At 38.9% G+C, this 19,488-nt stretch overlaps 2 protein-coding genes across 3 annotated transcripts in view; both read right to left on the bottom strand.

Moving 5' to 3' along the window:
* Positions 1–9,664, bottom strand: part of myo1d (myosin 1D) — a 222,369-nt gene extending 212,705 nt beyond the window's left edge. For both annotated transcript variants that reach the window (XR_004634705.1, XM_034707602.1), the window contains exon 1: positions 9,131–9,664. Coding sequence is in view for 1 of the 2 variants with exons in the window: in XM_034707602.1 (XP_034563493.1) it covers positions 9,131–9,225 (95 nt within the window). In the remaining variant the exon portion in view is untranslated. The remainder of the gene's footprint in view (positions 1–9,130) is intronic.
* A 1,916-nt stretch (positions 9,665–11,580) lies between these two features.
* Positions 11,581–18,859, bottom strand: LOC117830360. Its single transcript, XM_034708458.1, has 9 exons — positions 18,783–18,859; positions 17,040–17,114; positions 16,716–16,781; positions 15,893–15,967; positions 15,770–15,812; positions 13,839–14,018; positions 13,489–13,758; positions 13,137–13,226; positions 11,581–12,083 (listed from the first exon to the last, which is right to left on the bottom strand). The coding sequence occupies exons 2-9, from the start codon at positions 17,112–17,114 to the stop codon at positions 11,677–11,679; spliced, it is 1,206 nt and encodes a 401-aa protein (XP_034564349.1). The 5' UTR covers positions 18,783–18,859; the 3' UTR covers positions 11,581–11,676.
* Positions 18,860–19,488: the final 629 nt, after the last annotated feature.

Below are 19,488 nucleotides of genomic sequence, written 5' to 3' on the forward strand. Positions count from 1 at the left end.
AAACACGAAATGACAAGGCATGACACGACACAACACGAAATGACAACAAGGCACAACACAAAATAACAAGCCATGACACGACATGACAAAACAAAGCCCAACAAGACACGACATGGCACGACATGAAATGACATGACAAGACACAACATGGCACAACACAAAATGACAACAAGGCACAACACTACGTGAAATGAGAACACGGCACAACACGAAATGACACGACACAACACGAAATGACACGACACAACACGAAATGACACGACAACACGAAACGACACGACACAACACGAAATGACACGACAACACTAAATGACACGACACAAAACGAAATGACACGACACAACACAAAATGACACGACACAACACAAAATGACACGACAACACAAAATGACACGACACAACACGAAATGACACGACACAACACGAAATGACAAGACACAAAACGAAATGACACGACACAACACGAAATGACACGACACAACACGAAACGACACAACACGAAATGACACGACACAACACGAAATGACACGACACAACACGAAATGACATGACACAACACGAAATGACACGACAACACGAAATGACACGACACAACACGAAATGACACGACACAACACGAAACGACACGACACAACACGAAACGACACAACACAACACGAAATGACACGACACAACACGAAATGACACGACAACACGAAATGACACGACACAACACGAAATGACACGACAACACGAAATGACACGACACAACACGAAATGACACGACACAACACGAAATGACACGACACAACACGAAATGACACGACACAACACGAAATGACACGACAACACGAAATGACACGACACAACACGAAATGACACGACACAACACGAAATGACACGACACAACACGAAATGACACGACACAACACGAAATGACACGACAACACGAAACGACACGACACAACACGAAACGACACGACACAACACGAAATGACACGACACAACACGAAATGACACGACACAACACGAAACGACACGGCACAACACAAAACGACACGACACAACACGAAATGACACGACACAACACGAAATGACACGACACAACACAACACGGTACAACATGAAATTACACGACACTACACAAAATGACACAACAAGACACAGCATGACAACAAGGCACAACACAAAATGACACGACCCAACACAAAATGACAACAAGGCACAACACAAAATGACAACAAGATACAACACGAAATGACAAGGCATGATACGACAGGAAATGACACGACAAAACAACATGGCACGACACAACACGGCACGAAATGACACGTTATGATACGACAACACGTCACGAAATGACACAACACGACACAACACAACACGGCACGTCACGAAATGACGCGACACAACACGGCACAACCTGAAATGACATGACAAGACACAGCATGGCACGGCACAACACAGCAAGACACAACACATAATGACACGGCACGACACGTAATGACAACACAATGCATTCACTGCATTGTAAAACTCCCACCTTATGTACAACTTATCTGCATACATGGATATGTTTAGTTCCAAGAGTTGATCGGTTTCTTATCATTGATTACAGTTGTGTGATCAGAGGTTTGGATGGGACTATAAATTTAACTTTTTTACTATGCTTTTATTTTGAAGAGGTACTTCTTAATTTTGAGTGGTTTCTTCATTCCTCTATCATTCACAGTATAAGCTTCAAACTGGACATGTTATCAAATATGCATTTTTATGAATCTAGATATTAACACTAGATAAATTACATGGTCACATTTTTTGCCATTACACCCAGCCTAGGGATCTTGCCAAGATAGGGGAGGTTAAACAATGTGTGCTTCCCACAGAGCCAGCCTGTTTAAGCACATTCGAGATGCTCTTCCAGTCCTTGTAAATATCTTTCAATGAATTAATTATATTAAGGGAGTGTAGAGTTGAGTTGTGGTCCAATCTTCTCATTATGTAAGCCATTAACTGTGAGGCATAGGCCCCAAACGTAGCATTAAACCCACCCTGGAGGGATGTGCGGACGTGCTACAGATTGTGTTTAGGATAAGTGTACCAGGAAAAATGGCGCTCATTAGATGCCTCATTCTCATCTTTAAGTGGCGCTCTCCCGTTCAGACAAACACACTCACACAGACTACAGGGGGAAAAGGAGCTAAAAGGAAGCTCTCCTGGCTGGTCACACCCTCCACAAATAACAATCTGCACACGCCATCTCCGGGCCGAGCGGTCTGGCTGGAGGGAAAACAAACAGACAGAAAAGGGGACAGAGTTGGGAAAATGAGGCCTGCTAATGTCTGGTTTCTCTCAGGTCTTCTTGTCTGGCTGCCAGAGCTACTGTACACACACCAACGAGGCACCGCGGATTATCTAATAGGAGAGGTATGACTACCAAAACACTGCTAACCACCTGGCACTGGTTTCTCCTAGACAATAAGAAGACTCACCTGTTTAAGACTGAAACTAACACCGTGCATTGTTTGTATTAACAAGGAGAGGACACCAAGCCAACTCCTTCATCAGTGACAGGAGCATGCAAACTAACTTTAAACCAACAGGAGGGAAACCTGACACAAGGTGCTCCAAACTAATTATCCTTCAACCTCACCGCAAATAAGGATTAAGGTTTATTAGGATTCAAAGTTCGCTTTTGTTGACAAAACATGTCAACACACGGCTGATGTCGATACTTCAAGCTCCAGTAGGGGGGCCTATTGGTTTGTGTTGACTCTGGCGCCCCCTGTGGACAAAAAGTATATCTCAAAATACACATAAAACTCACCCTGCTTCTTCTTAAGACTCAAAACAATCACTGTTCCCAGACTCATCTGACACCAGTCACAGTTTCATCATCTGCTAAAACTCCTTACAGGTGCTTTAATCGTTGTTTTCCTGATTTAAACATATCTACATGAACCTTCTATTGACAATGAAATAAACTAAACAAAGAGCTTACAAAATAATTTGGAATCCAGCTTCTTATAACTGATGTGTATAATAGCTTATTGTTCCTGTACTTTAAGGTAGAAAACATCACAATAACCTCGGGGTAAAGGACAATCCTTTTTGAAAATTACAAACAAGCTTTGTTGCTCTCCTTGCTTGACCAAAGAAGGGAAACCATGCAGCCTCAGAGCAAACAGGAGAAACACTAAAGCTTCAAACTCTGCCAAATATTTATTCTAATCTATTCTAGATTACTGGCAAGGAGTGAGAGGTACCGTGTTAGGACTGGCTGGAAAATTCAGTTTACCTTCCAGTAACACTAACAGCTGAGGTGATGCACACAGAGGCCGTGTTGAGCCTGCACGGACTTAATATCGACCTGTAACTGCACCATCTCCTGCACATGAATTAACATAACACATAAAGCCTCTGAATATCATTGCATGTCTCCATTTCACTTCCAGGGTCTTATTTTTCTGTTTAGCGCTCAATCTTTTAATTGAAATGAAATATTATTTATGGGATCAGTTCATTCTGACCATAGCTTAACTGAGCTAAGCATATTATTTCATGAAAAACAAGGAAACAACAAATTTCCAAGCATTTTTTTTAAGCTTTAAAGGTGACATATCACGCTTTTTTCATCAATATATATTGGTCTAAGAGGTCCCCAAAACATGTCTTTAAAGTTTATGCTCAAAAAAACACTTTGAAGTCAGATTTTGGTCTGCCTGAAAAACCCTCTTCTTCAGTCCTCCTCAGAACACTCTGTTTTCTCTCTGACCACGCCCCCACAGGAAGTGGATGTGCCTCGGCTGTCCAGCACGTTGATCTAATGTTTACATGTTGGCTGAATATACACCGCTGCTCACAAATAGCGTTACTTCAACCCTCTGAATCTGATCCAGAATCTGATCCTGACGGAGAGGCGCCTGTAGCAGGACCTTTCTGAAGGATTGGTCACAGATTGAGTGTTTCTTGTTGTTTTATTTGTCAGTATGTAGACGTGTATCTTGGTACACAGCTACAGCTACAGCTACGACTTGTAGCTATGTAGCTATGCTAACTAGCGCTAGCACTTATCCATGGTAAATAAAAATCATCCACTAGATCTTCAAATCTGCAGACGTGGGGAGTAAAACCGACCTTTGTGTTTATTAAGACAGCCTACAACTAGCATGCCTCCCTCCTAAGCTCCTTGTTAGCACACATGTGTGCAGGTAATGAAAAACGGAGGAGGGATTCAGTATTATTTTATACAGTCTATGGGCTGAACAAGCTCCGAGCTCTGACTCCGTGACAGACCGGATATTGTTGTTACGTAACAAAAACACGGAAGTCTGAAACGGCTCGTTTCACACACATTTACAGAAAGGTGGAGAAATCAGAACAGGGGCAGAATGGATTTTTTTCATTCTCGGGGGTTTGTAGACAGGGACACATATTTCAGGTAGAGAACCATTAAAAAGTCCATTTTGCATGATATGTCACCTTTAAAGAAAAAGTTATCAAACTTTAACACATCATTAAAAAAAAAACAGGCCCAAGAATATTTCAGAGTTCAGTCACATAATTTTACACGTCTATATCATAGACGGTATAATAAATGGAGGTAGTATCCGTGACATCACCCATCTGTTTCTGAAGCGATGTTTTGAAGCCAATCGGCGGCGGCAGCCATATTGGAAATGCTGAACTCAACATAACTTCATCTGAGCTAGTGTGAGGTAAAGAGGCGGCCTTTAGCCTTTTTGCTAACAGCTACAGGGTGCCGCCTGTCAATCAAGTTAGTCATGTCCTTAAATGGGAGAAACTTGTAAGTTTAATATCTTCGAATATAACGAGTTATAAAAAAATTCACCCCCGTACAGTGTGTGCTGAGAGAGAAATGAGCTACTCAGACCTGAACTGTTTTTTGAACCAGGCTGTAAACATGTTTATTTCTGCTGTAAAGATCGGCTTCTTTGAATGGGTGTGTATGTGGTTTCTGGTGTTTCTGAAGCCAGCCTCAAGTGGACGCTCCCTGAACTGCAGTTTTTAGCGCTTCTGCGTGGGCTTCATATTTTAAGAACAGAGGTTGCCGCTTGGTATAAATATCTAAATGTGATGCTTTCATAAGAGTTCTGCCTTCAAAATAAGAGAAGTTAAATAGGAAAACACAATATTATCAGTAAAACAGCTGAGAGAAGCTTTTTTTTTTTTAGGTTATGTTTTTGGGCTTTTTTGCTGTTATGATAGGACAGCTGAAGAGAGACAGGAAACATGGGGAGCAGAGAGTCGGGGAAGACACAGCAAATGGTCGTGGCTGGGAGTCGAACCGGCAACCTTTGCAACGAGGACGATAGATAGATAGATAGATAGATAGATAGATAGATAGATAGATAGATAGATAGATAGATAGATAGATAGATAGATAGATAGATAGATAGATAGATAGATAGATCTTTATTTGTCCTTAATAAGGAGATTTGTTGCCACCGTCTGTACAGGAATACATGTATGAACACAATAACTATAAACATCCACCCAGCCTCACAGCAATGGTGCACCACATCCCACAAATATACACACCAGACACATATATACACACCAGACACATATATACACACCAGACACATATGCACACACTGGACACATATAAACACACCGGACACATTACAGTGGCATTCTGTTTAGCAGTGCTATGGTCGATGGGACGAAGTTTCTGCCAAACTGGGCTCGCCTACAGTAAGGGGATCTGTATCTGCGACCGGAGGGGAGTAGTGTGAAGACCGAGTAGAGGGGGTAAAGCCTCTGTATGTGGGGCACTTAGACCACTAGGCCACCAGCGCCCCTGATAGAAGCTTAAAATGTTAATTTCTTTCGTTTCTTGTATTCAATGCTGCTCATGCGTGCCTTAAATTGCCCCTCGGGGACAAATACATTTTTTTGAATTGAATTGAATTGATTTTTTCGTATCAGCAAGGATGCAAATTTCTGCAGAGTATCTGTGCATCAATGACAGATAACATAGCCAACAATGAGCTTCAACATGTCAGCTTTATAGTATGTTGGAGTGTCTGAAACAGCTATCTAGTGAAGCACATGTGATGCAAAGAGAAGCACAACACTTCTTTAACACTACTGCATTTGATCGTGCATCTCAAGAAGTGTCATCCAAGAACCAAACCAGCAGCTTCAGAAATAATCGCTCTAAATAGTCTGTTGCATTAAAAATAACAGGTAAATTATAGTACAGGAGAGATGATGTTCTTTACAATGAAAAAAAGGTGTGAATATATTGGTGTCTCCAGCATGAGTTTGAAAATATTAGCAGAAATCTAATATCATGCATCAAGAAAATTAAAGGATCACGTTATTTAAGCAACTTTTTCTCAATGTTTGCTGACACAAAATGAGATTCAAAGTGTAGAAAGCTTCCCTAATCACATCTGAGGAACCACAAAGTCCTGCTGAGCCCCCCAACAGAGAAAAAAACTCTCCTGCGACTGACATCAGGGATCATGTTTCACTTTCTTCAGGCTGCAGATGGCAGACTGAGGAAAGGAGATGAAACTGATTCCAAGCCACAGCCCATCTGAAACGTAACGTTAGCCCACACTGCTGCTGCTGCTGCTGCTGCTACTGCTGCTCTCTCCATTCACAAACCACTCCTGACATCATGTTTGACACGCAGCCACTCACAACACAGCTGATAGAAACCTGCTGCACGAGAAGCTGCTCACACACACTGGAGTGTATTAATACTATGTGTGTGTGGTGAAGCTCGGGTGGAGTCTGACTGCATTTTTTCTTTACAGGGAATTACCGGTTTGATTCACAGAAAGCATCAAATGAATGTAACCCAGTCAGTCCTGCAACTTTGATACAAATGGATTACTGTTGCAGCTCAGCCATGAGATTACACACGTGGAAGTTTAAGTTTGAACACAGATGAAGCAGAAAAGTTAGAATAATCACATTAAAGGTGTCTTATTTTGACTGAAACATAACACCTGTGTGAGACAGGTTAGGTAGCACCTGTTGAGGGGTAAAAGTGAAAACACTTCAGGCTCAAATGATGACAAAAAGATACCTGAGGAGTCACACCTTTCTTCATTTTCACCCTCATGCACAGGGGCGTCGTAGTGGGGGAAAGTGGGACTGGCTACCTAGGGCGCAAGTGGGGAGGGGGGGCCTTAATGGGCCTGAAATAAAATGTGTTTTCTACTCACTTTCCTTTTGTTTTGTTATGGCTGCAATAAGATAATTCAAATAAACAAACATTCAGAATTCCTTTCTGGAAAAATTCAGATTGCACAGAATGGTTTGATCTGTCAGCGGTCAGTCAAGTGAGGAGAGAGTGATGCTGCAGCACCATGTCTAACCCTTAAAAGCCAAGTCGGGCTTTCAAAAAGGAAAAGAGAAAAAGAGCTCTGTGAGATGCCCATCTCATGCCTAAAGTGGGGAATTGTCATATTTTCAGAGCATCAAGTGTAGCTGAATCTGAGTGAGAGTAAACTAGGTTTTTAGAGTTTTACTTGACTTCATGTATCTTTTAGAAAAGATTATTTTATTGGTTTTTAAATCTCTTAATGGTCCCTTCTTATTTATCAGATTTGCTTTTATCATATAAGCCAGTGAGAGCCCTCAGGTCTTCAGGTAGTGGACTTTAAATTGTGCCAAAAGTAAGAACTAAGACTCAAAGTGAGGCAGCTTTTTATCATCACGGCCAACGCCTGTGGAACACCCTACCTGAGGATCTGAGGGCTGCACAGAGCATAGACATTTTTAAAAGCAAACTCAAGACCGACCTTTTTACACCCTTTTTATTTATTTATTTATTTATTTATTTATTTATTTATTTATTATCTATTTCAAATTTTAGTCACTTTTATTCTACTTTATTTATGTATGTACTTATTTATTTTAAGTTTAGCATCTTATGTTCTTTTAATGGTTTAATATTTTAGTCTTTTATTATCTTAGAAATGTATTTTATTTTGGTGATTTTAATTTCCTGTGTTGAGTTTTAACATCTTATTTTACCTCCAGTGTTTCCTCATCAAGATATCATGAGAGCGTTTCCTCAGTTCGTTCAGCAACTTATTTTTTAATTTTATTTTTATTGTTTTTATTACTATTGTTGCATATATTGTGTTCTTAACCTAAGGACTGTGGGTTGGGTTTGGGGTCGGGCTGGGGGTGGGATATTTTCTTAATTTATTCTATTTCAGGTTGTTTTTATGTACAGCACTTTGTGTTACAATGCCATTGTATGCAAAGTGCTTTATAAATAAAGTCTGATTGATTAGTTGATTGATTAATTCATGAGGTTAGATTATTTTGATAATAATGCCCCCTTGTTGTGATTCAACAAGTCACTTGGCTTCAAATAATGTTGTTTAAAGAGGTGGACAGTGTGAAGGTCAATATTGTGCAGTTACATTTGGAGAAATTGTAAAAAATAATATTGATATATAGCTTAGATTTGAGTCGGTTAACCAGGATAGTTAGCATATATTTTTGTTTAATGCAATAAACCAGTATTATAGCAGCAATGTTATATTTTGTAGGGTTGGCTGCAGTGGTGGAGCCAGACAGTTTTGACCAGGGTGGCCAAACTGGGGCACTGACTGTTAAAGGGTGGCCAGGTGTGGAAATCATTCGGGGGTTACCCCAAACCTAGTAGGGTTACCTCCAATAATCACATCTACTTTAACTTCTTTTTATAGAATAATTAAACAAATGTTACAAATTTGTAGATTTCTAATGTTAAGATTAAAAATGTAACTCGACAGTGTCAACATTTAAATGTGCTGAACTCTTTAAGGACTCAAAATGAAGATGATTGTCCAAAATCAAAGCATCAACAAAAACAATATTCAAATGCAAAGAAACTACTGTCTCTGCAGCTTGAAACACAACAACACAATAACTGATTTTAATATAAGTAATGCCTCTGAAATGGCCAAGCATGTTTAAGAATTTCAGGGGGGGCACAGGTGTGACCAATCAGTTTTCAGAGGTGTCCATGGCCACCCCTGGTCACCCCCTGGCTCCGCCACTGGTTGGCTGAGGTGATGGGGTCCACTAAGATGTCTTTCCAGGGGGGGTCAGAGTTCCTGGTGACGCCCCTGCTCGTGCATGTGCTTTTTCATTGAGGTGAGTGACCGCTTACCTGAGTTTGAGGTTCCCCATGAACTCCTCCATCGACACGGTGTCCAGAAGCACAAAGTCAGCCTTCCCATACTCCAAGCTCTCGTGCTCAGCCATGCTTGCTACCTGTCTCTAACCTGTGGCGCGTGGAGGGGTTTACTTTTTAACAACTTGCTTTGAAGTGCCGACAGTAGGTGAGCATTGGCGCGCGCTCCTCTGAGCACCTCCTCTATTCAGTGGATGGAGGTGGAGTCCAAACGCATGTTCACTATATTAAACTGTCATTTCTGTCATGTTTAAATAAGAATACACTTTAAATATACTTTTACTCCATAAAGGGAGAATGAATGATGGTAAACGCGGTGTGTGTGTGTGTGTGTGTGTGTTATAAGTCCAGTTTGAGAGAAAATAATCCCAGAATATCCTCGTGTCCATACAAAGTTTCCTCCTTGTCGCCAAATGTATCCTTGTCCCGTTTCTCCGTTACACCGTGCAAAAAGCTCCAGACGTTTTCCTGGAGTTTCTCTCCTGTCGTCCCGGCCGACCATCAACCAATAAGGAAGCGAGCCGCCTCTCTGAAGCCACGCCCCCTCGCACCCCGGCCCCCGCCCTGTTTCGAGGTGTTGGTCAGGGAAGGCTGGGGAGCACATAGCTGAGCAGACCGCAGCTCCGGTCTCTCTCTGATACATATTTCTGTGATGACGGGGCCACCTCTAAGTTTTAAAACACTCCGAGAGGAAGAATGATGCTTCTGGCCCTGACTTTAAAATGCCCCCATGTTACCATATAAGGAAAAATGAGGGCTCATCAGAATCTCTCAGTGGGGAATGAATGAAACTAAAGGGCTTATTACAGGGCAGATCTTATTAGATGAACTATTAGGTAGGTACAGTTAAACAGCCCACAATGACTCTGAATGAGGAGCCAACTGTTACACTAACATGCTTATACAAAGGTTAGTGCGCCCCCTTGTGTGGGACAGCAGCAAGTGCCTGTTCTGGATGTAAGGATAATAATGATAATGATAATAATAATAATAATAATAATAATAATAATAATAATAATAATAATAATAATAATAACAATAACAATAATAACAATAATAATAATCTTTATTTATATAGCACTTTTCAAAACAGCATTACAAAGTGCTTTACAAATAGAAAATAAACTAAAAGGAAATAAAAGAAATGAGAGAAAGACAAATAAAATAAAACAATGTTGGAAGAATAAAAACAACAACAGAAATGATTCAAAAAATCTATTAAAGAATATAAAATATATAAAGTATATATTTTTAATCTATTTGTGCTTTTGTGTATTTTCCTTATCATTATTTTTTTGCAATTTTATTTCCAAGAAGAACGTACTTTATTAATCCCCAGGGGGGAAATTAAATTTTTTTCACTCATATTGTTTTTCAGTCATGCTACATGCACAGTCCTTGGTATATAGATACAATGCACACACATGCAGTGGACATGCACTTAGGGAGAGATGTCAGAGTGAGGATGCTGCCATCAATCAGCGCACCCCAAGCAGTTGGGGGTTCGGTGCCTTACTCAAGGGCACCTCGGCAGTGCCCAGGCAAGTGAACCAGCACCTCTCCAGCCACCAGTCCACTTTCCAAGCTTCGTCCATACTGGGACTCGAACTGGCGACCCCCCGGTTCCCAAGTCAAGTCCCTATGGACTGAGCTACTGCCGCCCCCAATTTGTCTGTTTCTTATTTTTTTATTTTTTTTTGTTTTTTGATTGAAGCAGATACACATTTGTTTTCTGTTTTGTGCGTTTATGAATATCTGTAAATGTATGAATGTTGCAAAAAGATGAAAAAAGCAATACAATTGTAAATCATAAAAAATATATATATAAAATATGAAATAAAATCCCAGGAATTTTTGGAGGAAGATAATGACTAAAAACAGTTTTATCTTATCTTTATTTCATATTTATATCTTATTTATTCCATCTTTCTATTAATATTTTGTCTTCCTTACTGTGTATAAGAGCATACTGTAATGACTGACTTTCCCCTTGGTTGAATTTAGTATTTCTGATTCTGATTACATTTTTAAAAATTGTTCTTCCAACTAAAAGTTTTTGGTCTTCAACTATTCAAGAAATGTGTTAATTAATTAACATTTGACATTTTTGACTGTCCCAAAAAAAAAGACACTATTTAGACTAAAATACAGTAAATCCAATGCTTGATGCTTTTGTATTATACTGTAAAAAGGGTGAATTGCACTCCATTGCAAATGTTATATATTGATTCTACCACCAAAAACATGAAGATAGATAAATCTGTTTTTAAATCCATGTTTGTATATTATAAAAAAAGACTCAACACAGACCTGTTTGAGTATTTTTATTATTTAAATCTTAAAATTTAAGCTCTAAATCACAGTAATTAAAAAAATCAATAAAACTTCTTTAAAAATCCACTTTTTTTTAATTAATCCAAAAGAAAGTGTTAATTTGTCCTGACACACACACCATGTGAAAATTGAAATACAGTACAATGAAAGAATTAAAATGTACAGAATTGAATGCATCAACATTAACATTATTTCCACTGTGCAAGCAGTGAGCCTCCAAACGTGATGGTCATGGAGGCAGCGTTAGCCCATGACCGGCCGCAGTTATGGGTGACGTAGATTAAAGCCCCTTTGCGGAGGAAGGTCATGTAGGTGGACAGGTTCCCTACGGATGAAGGCCGGGCGACGTGTGTGTGAGAGACGGCCACCCAGTAACTGTTGACCACCAGCCACAGGTCGGTCTTCTGCCCCGTGTTGGCCGACTGGGTGGAGAAGAAGAACTGGTAGACTCCGTTCACAGGAGCCCTGAACATCCCGGTCCTCCTGCTGAAACCTCGGCCCACGTTCACCAGAACCTTACTGTACTTGATCCGGTTCACTTTACCTTTGAGCTGGCCGGGGAAGGACGCAAAGAAGTGGATCTTTCTGGCAGGAGCTGGAAGAAGATTACAGATATCATGATTATTATTAGAATCAAGAGTGATAAAGCAACAATCCTCCTCTGAAGCTATGTCATGTTGGACTTGGACAGATTCATCGTGGGGCCTAAAAGCATGCAGAAAGGGTGTCAGAAAGAGATGCATCAGGGTGCATCATGAGAAATGTAGTGAACTGAGTCACCTTGGGTTGCAAAGTCAGGATGGCTTCAATTAGCATCCAATTAATTCCAGCTCCTCCAGCTGATACAGATGTGCTGGACTCTAGCGGCAACATCTACTACTACTTGTCTCATCACTATCGCCCCCTCTGTCTCTTATTCTCCTCTATCCCTCTTTCCAGACCCAACTCGGTCTCAGCAGATGGCTGTCTAACATGAGTCTGGTTCTGCCCAATGCTCATGGTGGATTAAGGTGGGGTAAGAGTCTTATCCTGTCTTGGTGTTGGGTCTCTGTTCATAATTTGACATAGAGTGGTCTAGACCTGCTCTGTTTGTAAAAGAGTCTTGAGATAAGGTTTGTTGTGATTTGGCGCTATACACATAAAGATTGATTGATTGATTGATTGATTGATTGATTGATTGATTGATTGATTGATTGATTGATTGATTGATTGATTGATTGATTGATTGATTGGTTGATTGGTTGATTTGATTGATTCAGAGGCAGAATATTTTAACCAAAGAAACTTGAATTAGTATGTTAATGACCACAAATGTTAAAATAGTTAAATTAAACCCACATCTTTGTATTTAGGGATGTATTTTTTATATTACTCTGGACTCATTGAGTAACATTAACCAATATTCCTGAAGCTTTATCGCAGAATCTAGCTGGTGCAAGAATTTCCACAAATTTAGAACTACAATAAATGGTTTAACTTGATGCTGTGGTCTCATATTTATAACTGTATCTGCTTTATTTCCCATTATAATGAAAATATAATATATTAACCCATTCTATACACCTCTCTTAACAAAATAAAAAGCACTTCTGCAGATATTCCACCGCTTATTTTTAAAGGGAAATGTCCCCTAAAAGGTGTCACTCACATTTCCTTGTCTTACACCTCCAGTTGATCCTATCTCGGCTCACACAGGACTGGTTCCTCCTGCAGCGTCCACAAACAAGAGTGTTGATGTCTGAAAACATGCAAAGAGCATCATTAAATCAATGCAACCCTATGTCACATGCTGCAACCTGCAAAATCATAAGCAATGCAATTTGAGATGATGTAAAAGCACGATGAGCATTTTCAGCAGATAATCCTGGAACAGTGTGCTTCAAACACCTTTAAACTTCAGGACTAAACTACCAAGAGTGACATATTTGATGCATGAAATCTTGAACATAAATGTGTAAATGCATTCAGCACATATGGAGGACGTGGTCTGGATTCAGTACCTGCACAGTAGGCCAGATAACAGGCGGTGGGTGGGGCGAACATGTAGACGTAGTAGTTCCCGCGACACTTCTTCACCTTGATGGGGGTGGACTTGAAAGCGCAGCACTTCTTCTTCCAGTGTCCACACACTTTGCGGGTGACAATGCCGTCCCTCATCCTCGGGTGAGGCCCCGCCAGCCACAGGGGGGAGTGGGTGCCACATTTGTCCACAGGGACACACCTCTCCGGCATCTGAATACTCTTCCCCTGGTAGAAGAGGCGGTACCAGCCTGAGAAAGAACAAAACAAAGACACAATCATAGCTTCATCATCCTTCATTGGAGCACTACCATGCAGAAGACCTTTCTACCTTTCCACTTGACGTTGCGGTCACACATCTTGCTTTTGGTGGTGGCGTTAGTGGCTCTCCAGGGCTGGTCCAGGACGGTGTAATGGAAGCAGGGGTCAGCCCGTCTCTTGGAGTCTTCCCCAGAGAGATGCAGATCATCTTCTTCGTCATCATTGGGACCGTAAGTCAGGACGGTCGTTCCTACATGAGAAGACGAGATGAACCAAGTTTAGGACGACAGATGCAGCAGTTTAAAGATCATTTATCAAGCTTCTGATGGTGGGAAGAATAGAAGTGAAGGAATAGAGAGAGCGAGGGATGACAGGCGTCCTGCTTTAAGGACTACAGCCTCTGTACATGTGGCACATGACTTATCCACAGAGGTAAACCGGTGGCCCCTGCAGCAGTGCAATAACCGTACAATAACCGTGCAATACACTGTGCAATATCCCTGCCACTTTAACATTGGGGACCGGCCTTTTAAGTGTCCCTAAGGTCAGTAAAAAGACTATTGGTGAGCGGGCCTTCTCATTCCATGCTCTCACTCTATGGAACAATCTCCCTGCTGACATTCGGTTGGCATGTTCAGTTGATGTATGTAAGGGAAAGCTGAAGACCCACCTGTTTAGTGCTGTATATGACTGATGTTTCTTATGTTGTGTTGTGTCTCTGTTTGTTATTTGTTTTTTAGGTTTGTAAAGCACTTTGATTGAAAGCGCTTAATAGATAAAATTATTATTATTATTATTATTATTATTATTATTATTATTATTGTTATTATTATTATCCTGTATATTCTGTATATCTCCTTCATTTCCAGCACTTTTGTACATAGGTAATTTTCACTATTCTCCACTTCTATATATACTTTATTATTATTTTATTATTATTTTATTTTATTCTATTTTATTTGATGTTATTTCTATTTTATTATATTTGTATTATTATTATTTTATCTTATTACATTTTTTTATTTTTTTATTATTATTTGTATTATTATTTTATCTTATTCTATTTTATTCAATTTTATTTGATATTTATTTTATTTCATTTTATTCTATTTTTTATTTTATTTTTTTAATCTATTTTATTCTATTTTATTTGATCTTTATTTGATCTTGTTTTATTCATATTTATTTTTTATTTTATTCCTCCTTCAATTAATATTTTGACTTTCTAACATACTGTTTATAAGAGCTCTGTAATGAACTGATTTCCCTCCCAGGATAAATAAAGTATTTCTGATTCTGATTCTAAGTCAAGAAGGGTTTAGGGAGGACATTGATTGGGCCTGGGCAAAAAAATGTTTACCATAAACTGATAAAAATTGTAGTAAAAGTTTCAGGGGGGTTGTCTGTTAAGATTTTAAATCTGGGGCGCTGGTGGCCTAGCGGTCTAAGCGCCCCACATACAGAGGCTACAGTCCTCGTTGCAGGGGTCGCCGTTTCGATTCCCGGCCGGTGGACCATTCCCTGCATGTCTTCCCCCACTCTCTACTCCCCACATTTCCTGTCTCTCTTCAGCTGCCCTATCAAATAAAGGCATAAAGGCCAAAAATATAACTTAAAAAAGATTTGAAATCTGGAGGCAAAACAATTTAATTTCTATTTTCAGTGTCACTTTTAATTTATTTGTGTGACATAAAACTTTGGATTTGATGCTGATGAGTCACCAGTGCAGAAAAGAAGAAGAGAGGAAGAACACGGTGCAGAAACTAGTGGGGGATGTTTAAACACATAGTTAGGATTCTGTTTTGCATAACCACCAGCTCACTATACTTCATCCCTCACTCAGTACTTGTCAATCATTCTGTTTCACATGAAGTGATGATATTCTGATGCACCTGTCCAAACCATCCTGACTCCCTTTCCTCTCCTGGCTGACACACTGTACGTATAAAAATGTCTTAAATAAATCTGTTTACATTAAATCTGTTATTTTTATTGACTGACCCACTTCATGCCGCTCCCCTCTCTGCTCCCTCGTCACGTGCATCTGTGAATGAACAAAATGACACGTTGAGACGGGCACATGCAGCATGCAGACGGGTTATAATGAGCTGATGGAGAGGTCACCTGAGTCAGAGCGCTCTGCTGCTGCTGCTGCTGCTGCTGAAGTGTTGTTTGTTCACACCTCAGACTCTCCATCTCCTGCAACACAGCACATTCAGACACAAGTGTTGGAGGCTCATTTGAACAGCACTGAATTCTGCAGATTCATCACACCTCAGGATTTACATAATAATGACTGATTCAGATGCTGCAGCTCATGTCAAATGCCTGGAACAGACAGGGAGAAGGTTTGTGCACTTCTGGAAGTTTGGGAGTTTAAATGCAAAAGAAATAAACCAAAATATTTGAACTTTTCATGGTGAATGAAGAGAGTTTGCAAAACATAACACAACATGGGGTAAAGGAATACATAAAAAAGCATAGAAATTGCAGCTTTTGTGACATTTTGGATGTTTCTTTGACTGCAATGTTCTAAAAATCTTGGCTGCAGCCCTGGACAGAGGTGTTGTGAGTGTGAACACCGGGTTGTGCTGCAAAAACAGACAATTTTCACATCATTCACTGCTCAAAAGTGCCTGTTGGTGTCACAGGAGGGCTGCAATTTGTATTTTTATTGTATTCATTTATTAAAAATGCATCTTGTCCATGAAATATTCAAAAATAGAGACTTTTGCAATCATTTTTCCTTCAGATAAATTAGTCTAAGTCAGAAAATGTTCACTTTTCATACACATATGACAAATAAAAGTTGCAACAAAATCTAATTTTGGAGCACTGAACCAGGAACTGTTTAGTTTAACTCCCTGAAAATGATTAATGTCTTTATTTAGATTATTTATATGAGTTATGGGACATATCAGATCCCATACACAGATTATTAAATCACCTTAAACACGGCAGCCAGTTGCAGAGCCATGGACTGATTCTCCGTGCTCCAAAGCTTTGGCACACTCTGTAAAAGAAGACAGAAAGCAGAACTTTGCATCAATCCAAATTCAATTTAGTTCCCCCGGCTTTGTGAATAATCAGAATTAAAAACAGGACATGTTCTATTCTCTTTATGCATTCAGCGTGACAGAAGCGCAGCACAGTTCTGTCCATGCTGAACAACATCTGGGGGAAACTGAAACTTTAGTTGCATAATGAATGGATTTTTATCCTCCATCTGCCGGCTGGCTCTGTAACATCAGTGAACGCAGCTCAGACTCACTGAGGTTCTGTTCCCCGAGCAGCCGAGCGAGCAGGATGACAACGTTACAAACACGACCAGAGCCAAGACCACCATCTGCAGAACACAACAGTGACACAGCCGTTATGTAAAAGATGACTTTGTACAGTTTCAAGTCCTTACTGGGGAATAATGACATGAGTTATTGTATTCATATCTGCATATTTATGACAAAACATGTACAAGATTTTTTTTCTCTTTGTCAAACAGTCAAATTAATTCATGAGGCATGAGTTAAGGATTCATTTGGGGGAGAAGTTTTTAATTATTACTGTTATAAAAAAAGTAAATAGTGGTTTAAATTTATTATTTAAAACAACACCATTGAAAAACAGAAATAGATTTTTTTTTTACTTTGACAGATTAAAAGAATTAACTATAATGTTTGTTGCTGCTTTGAATTTAACTTTTATACAGCTGCATTTAAAAAAAAAGTTCTATGTTTTCCATCAGTTATTTAAAAAAGTAACATTTTTATATTCTAAACTCATTAAATGTAAAATTAAATGTCTCATGCATTTTAATATTTTAATTTTTATAATCATGGCATACAGCTAAAAAATCTGTTTTCAAAATAAAAGCTTTGAAATTGTTATTTTTTAAATTGCAATTGATAGTTAATCACGATTAATTGCATTTTAATCACATTTTTAATTTACATGTTTAAAATCTGATTCATTTTCACTGTAAAAACATTTTTTAAATCTATATTAATAATATAAAGTAATTATTACCAGTGTCTTGATTTGGAAATCAAATGACTTTTGGATCTATTATTCAAATTATTGCTGCACTGCTTCATCAGAAGGATCTGAAATGATGTCTTATTATAGTTTATTTTATTTTCATTTTATTTTATTTTATGATACTGCTCTGATTTCATTTTATTGTAACCATTTTATTCAATTTTACTGATATTTCCCTGATTTTATTTGATTGATTTTGTTTTAAAAACACTCCCAAAGTGATCTCATGGCTTTAGTGGTGCTGTTACCCGCTAACATCAGTCTGATCCGCTGCGCCTGTATGCTTCGCTCGTAGGCGGTCGCTCCAAGTCAAAATACTTCACTGATATTTTAATACTGTTTGACACAAAGCATGTTACTTTTGATTTGACTTTGACTGAGTTATCATTCAAAAGCACAGGGATGTCACTGCAGGAAGATTGTGACTGGACTACGGTGTGCCAAAAGGGACAAAAACAGCACACATTAAATTTAGAGCTGAAATGCACCATGATAAAAAATCATTAACACTGACAGCCCTACGCCAAATATTACAATATTCTAATTTGAGATACTTAATCATGATATTTTAATATTTTGAAATACAGTTTAATATAAGGAATCGGCTAATTAAATGTAAGAATATTTTTTAAGTATGTTCACATTTTGTATATAATCAAAAATGCCTAATTTGTTTTAAGCATTAACAAAAACACTTATTAGTTCTATCTCATTAATAGGTTAAGATTTTATTTGAATCAATATCAACTTTTTAAAACTTTATAGTGTCAATTTATATACTTCTAATTTATTAAGTTTGTCTTGCATTGAAATGAAATTATTTTAAAAATGATATTTCAAAATTTCCTGTAATTTTCAGACAGTTTTTTGCATATTTAATTCCCAAATTAAAGCTAACATGTTAAAAAATAAATTTAACTTTAGGAGGTAATTTTTAGCAGTGTTTTAAGTTTAGAAAGTGTGGTGTTAATAAACGTACCTTGATTTATACAACAGCCGACTGCTCCGACAAAGACATGAGCAGGAACGTCACAGGTCTGAAGCCGTGTTAGTGCTGAAAGGAAAAAATATAATTAAAGTGAAATAAAGTTACATTACAGATCATATCAAATATTTATGAGAAGTTCTGTAAATACAGGAGATTTTGTGTTTACACAGACTTTATGTCTTACCTCTTCATACCAGCATGTTGAGAAAAAACATCCACCGTCTCATCCTCACCTTTTATACTCATCAGCACAAACAAAGAGGAAATTACAGACTTCAGTTTAACGGCATCTCTCCCGCTCACACGAGGTGTCACTTCAAACAGATGAGTTGCAAATGTAGACATGAAATTAACGCAGCGTCTGCGTTTTTTCAGAATGAAGGGTCAGCATGCAGCGGTGAAACTGTGAGAAGTCGTGCGTTCGTGAGGTACAGTTCCTCCACATCGTCCACGGTGTGAAAACGGATGCGTGAGAGCTGAAGCTTCTAAACATACACATGAAGTTTTAAAGATACCACTCTTTCAAAGAAGTTCAAACCTGATCCAAAAAATCTGCATACTATGTCTTTAAAATCGTGCTCCTAGACGTAAACACAAGCAGACAACGCTAACCTTTAAACTTGATTTGAGATTTCTTGCTAATTAAAGTGGAAGAATGATGGAGCTGTTATTAAACTTACTTAATGAGGAGACAGCG

The sequence above is a fragment of the Notolabrus celidotus genome, chromosome 18, assembly GCF_009762535.1.
Source record: "Notolabrus celidotus isolate fNotCel1 chromosome 18, fNotCel1.pri, whole genome shotgun sequence".
Lineage (NCBI taxonomy): Eukaryota > Metazoa > Chordata > Actinopteri > Labriformes > Labridae > Notolabrus > Notolabrus celidotus.

Coding starts and splice junctions, on each gene's coding strand:
- LOC117830360 (XM_034708458.1), bottom strand. CDS start 17,114: ATGGTGGTCTTGGCTCTGGTCGTGTTTGTAACGTTGTCATCCTGCTCG. Junction 15,968..16,715: donor AACTGGCTGCCGTGTTTAAG/GTGATTTAATAA, acceptor GCTGTGTTGCAG/GAGATGGAGAGTCTGAGGTG. Junction 13,759..13,838: donor CCGCAACGTCAAGTGGAAAG/GTAGAAAGGTCT, acceptor GTTCTTTCTCAG/GCTGGTACCGCCTCTTCTAC.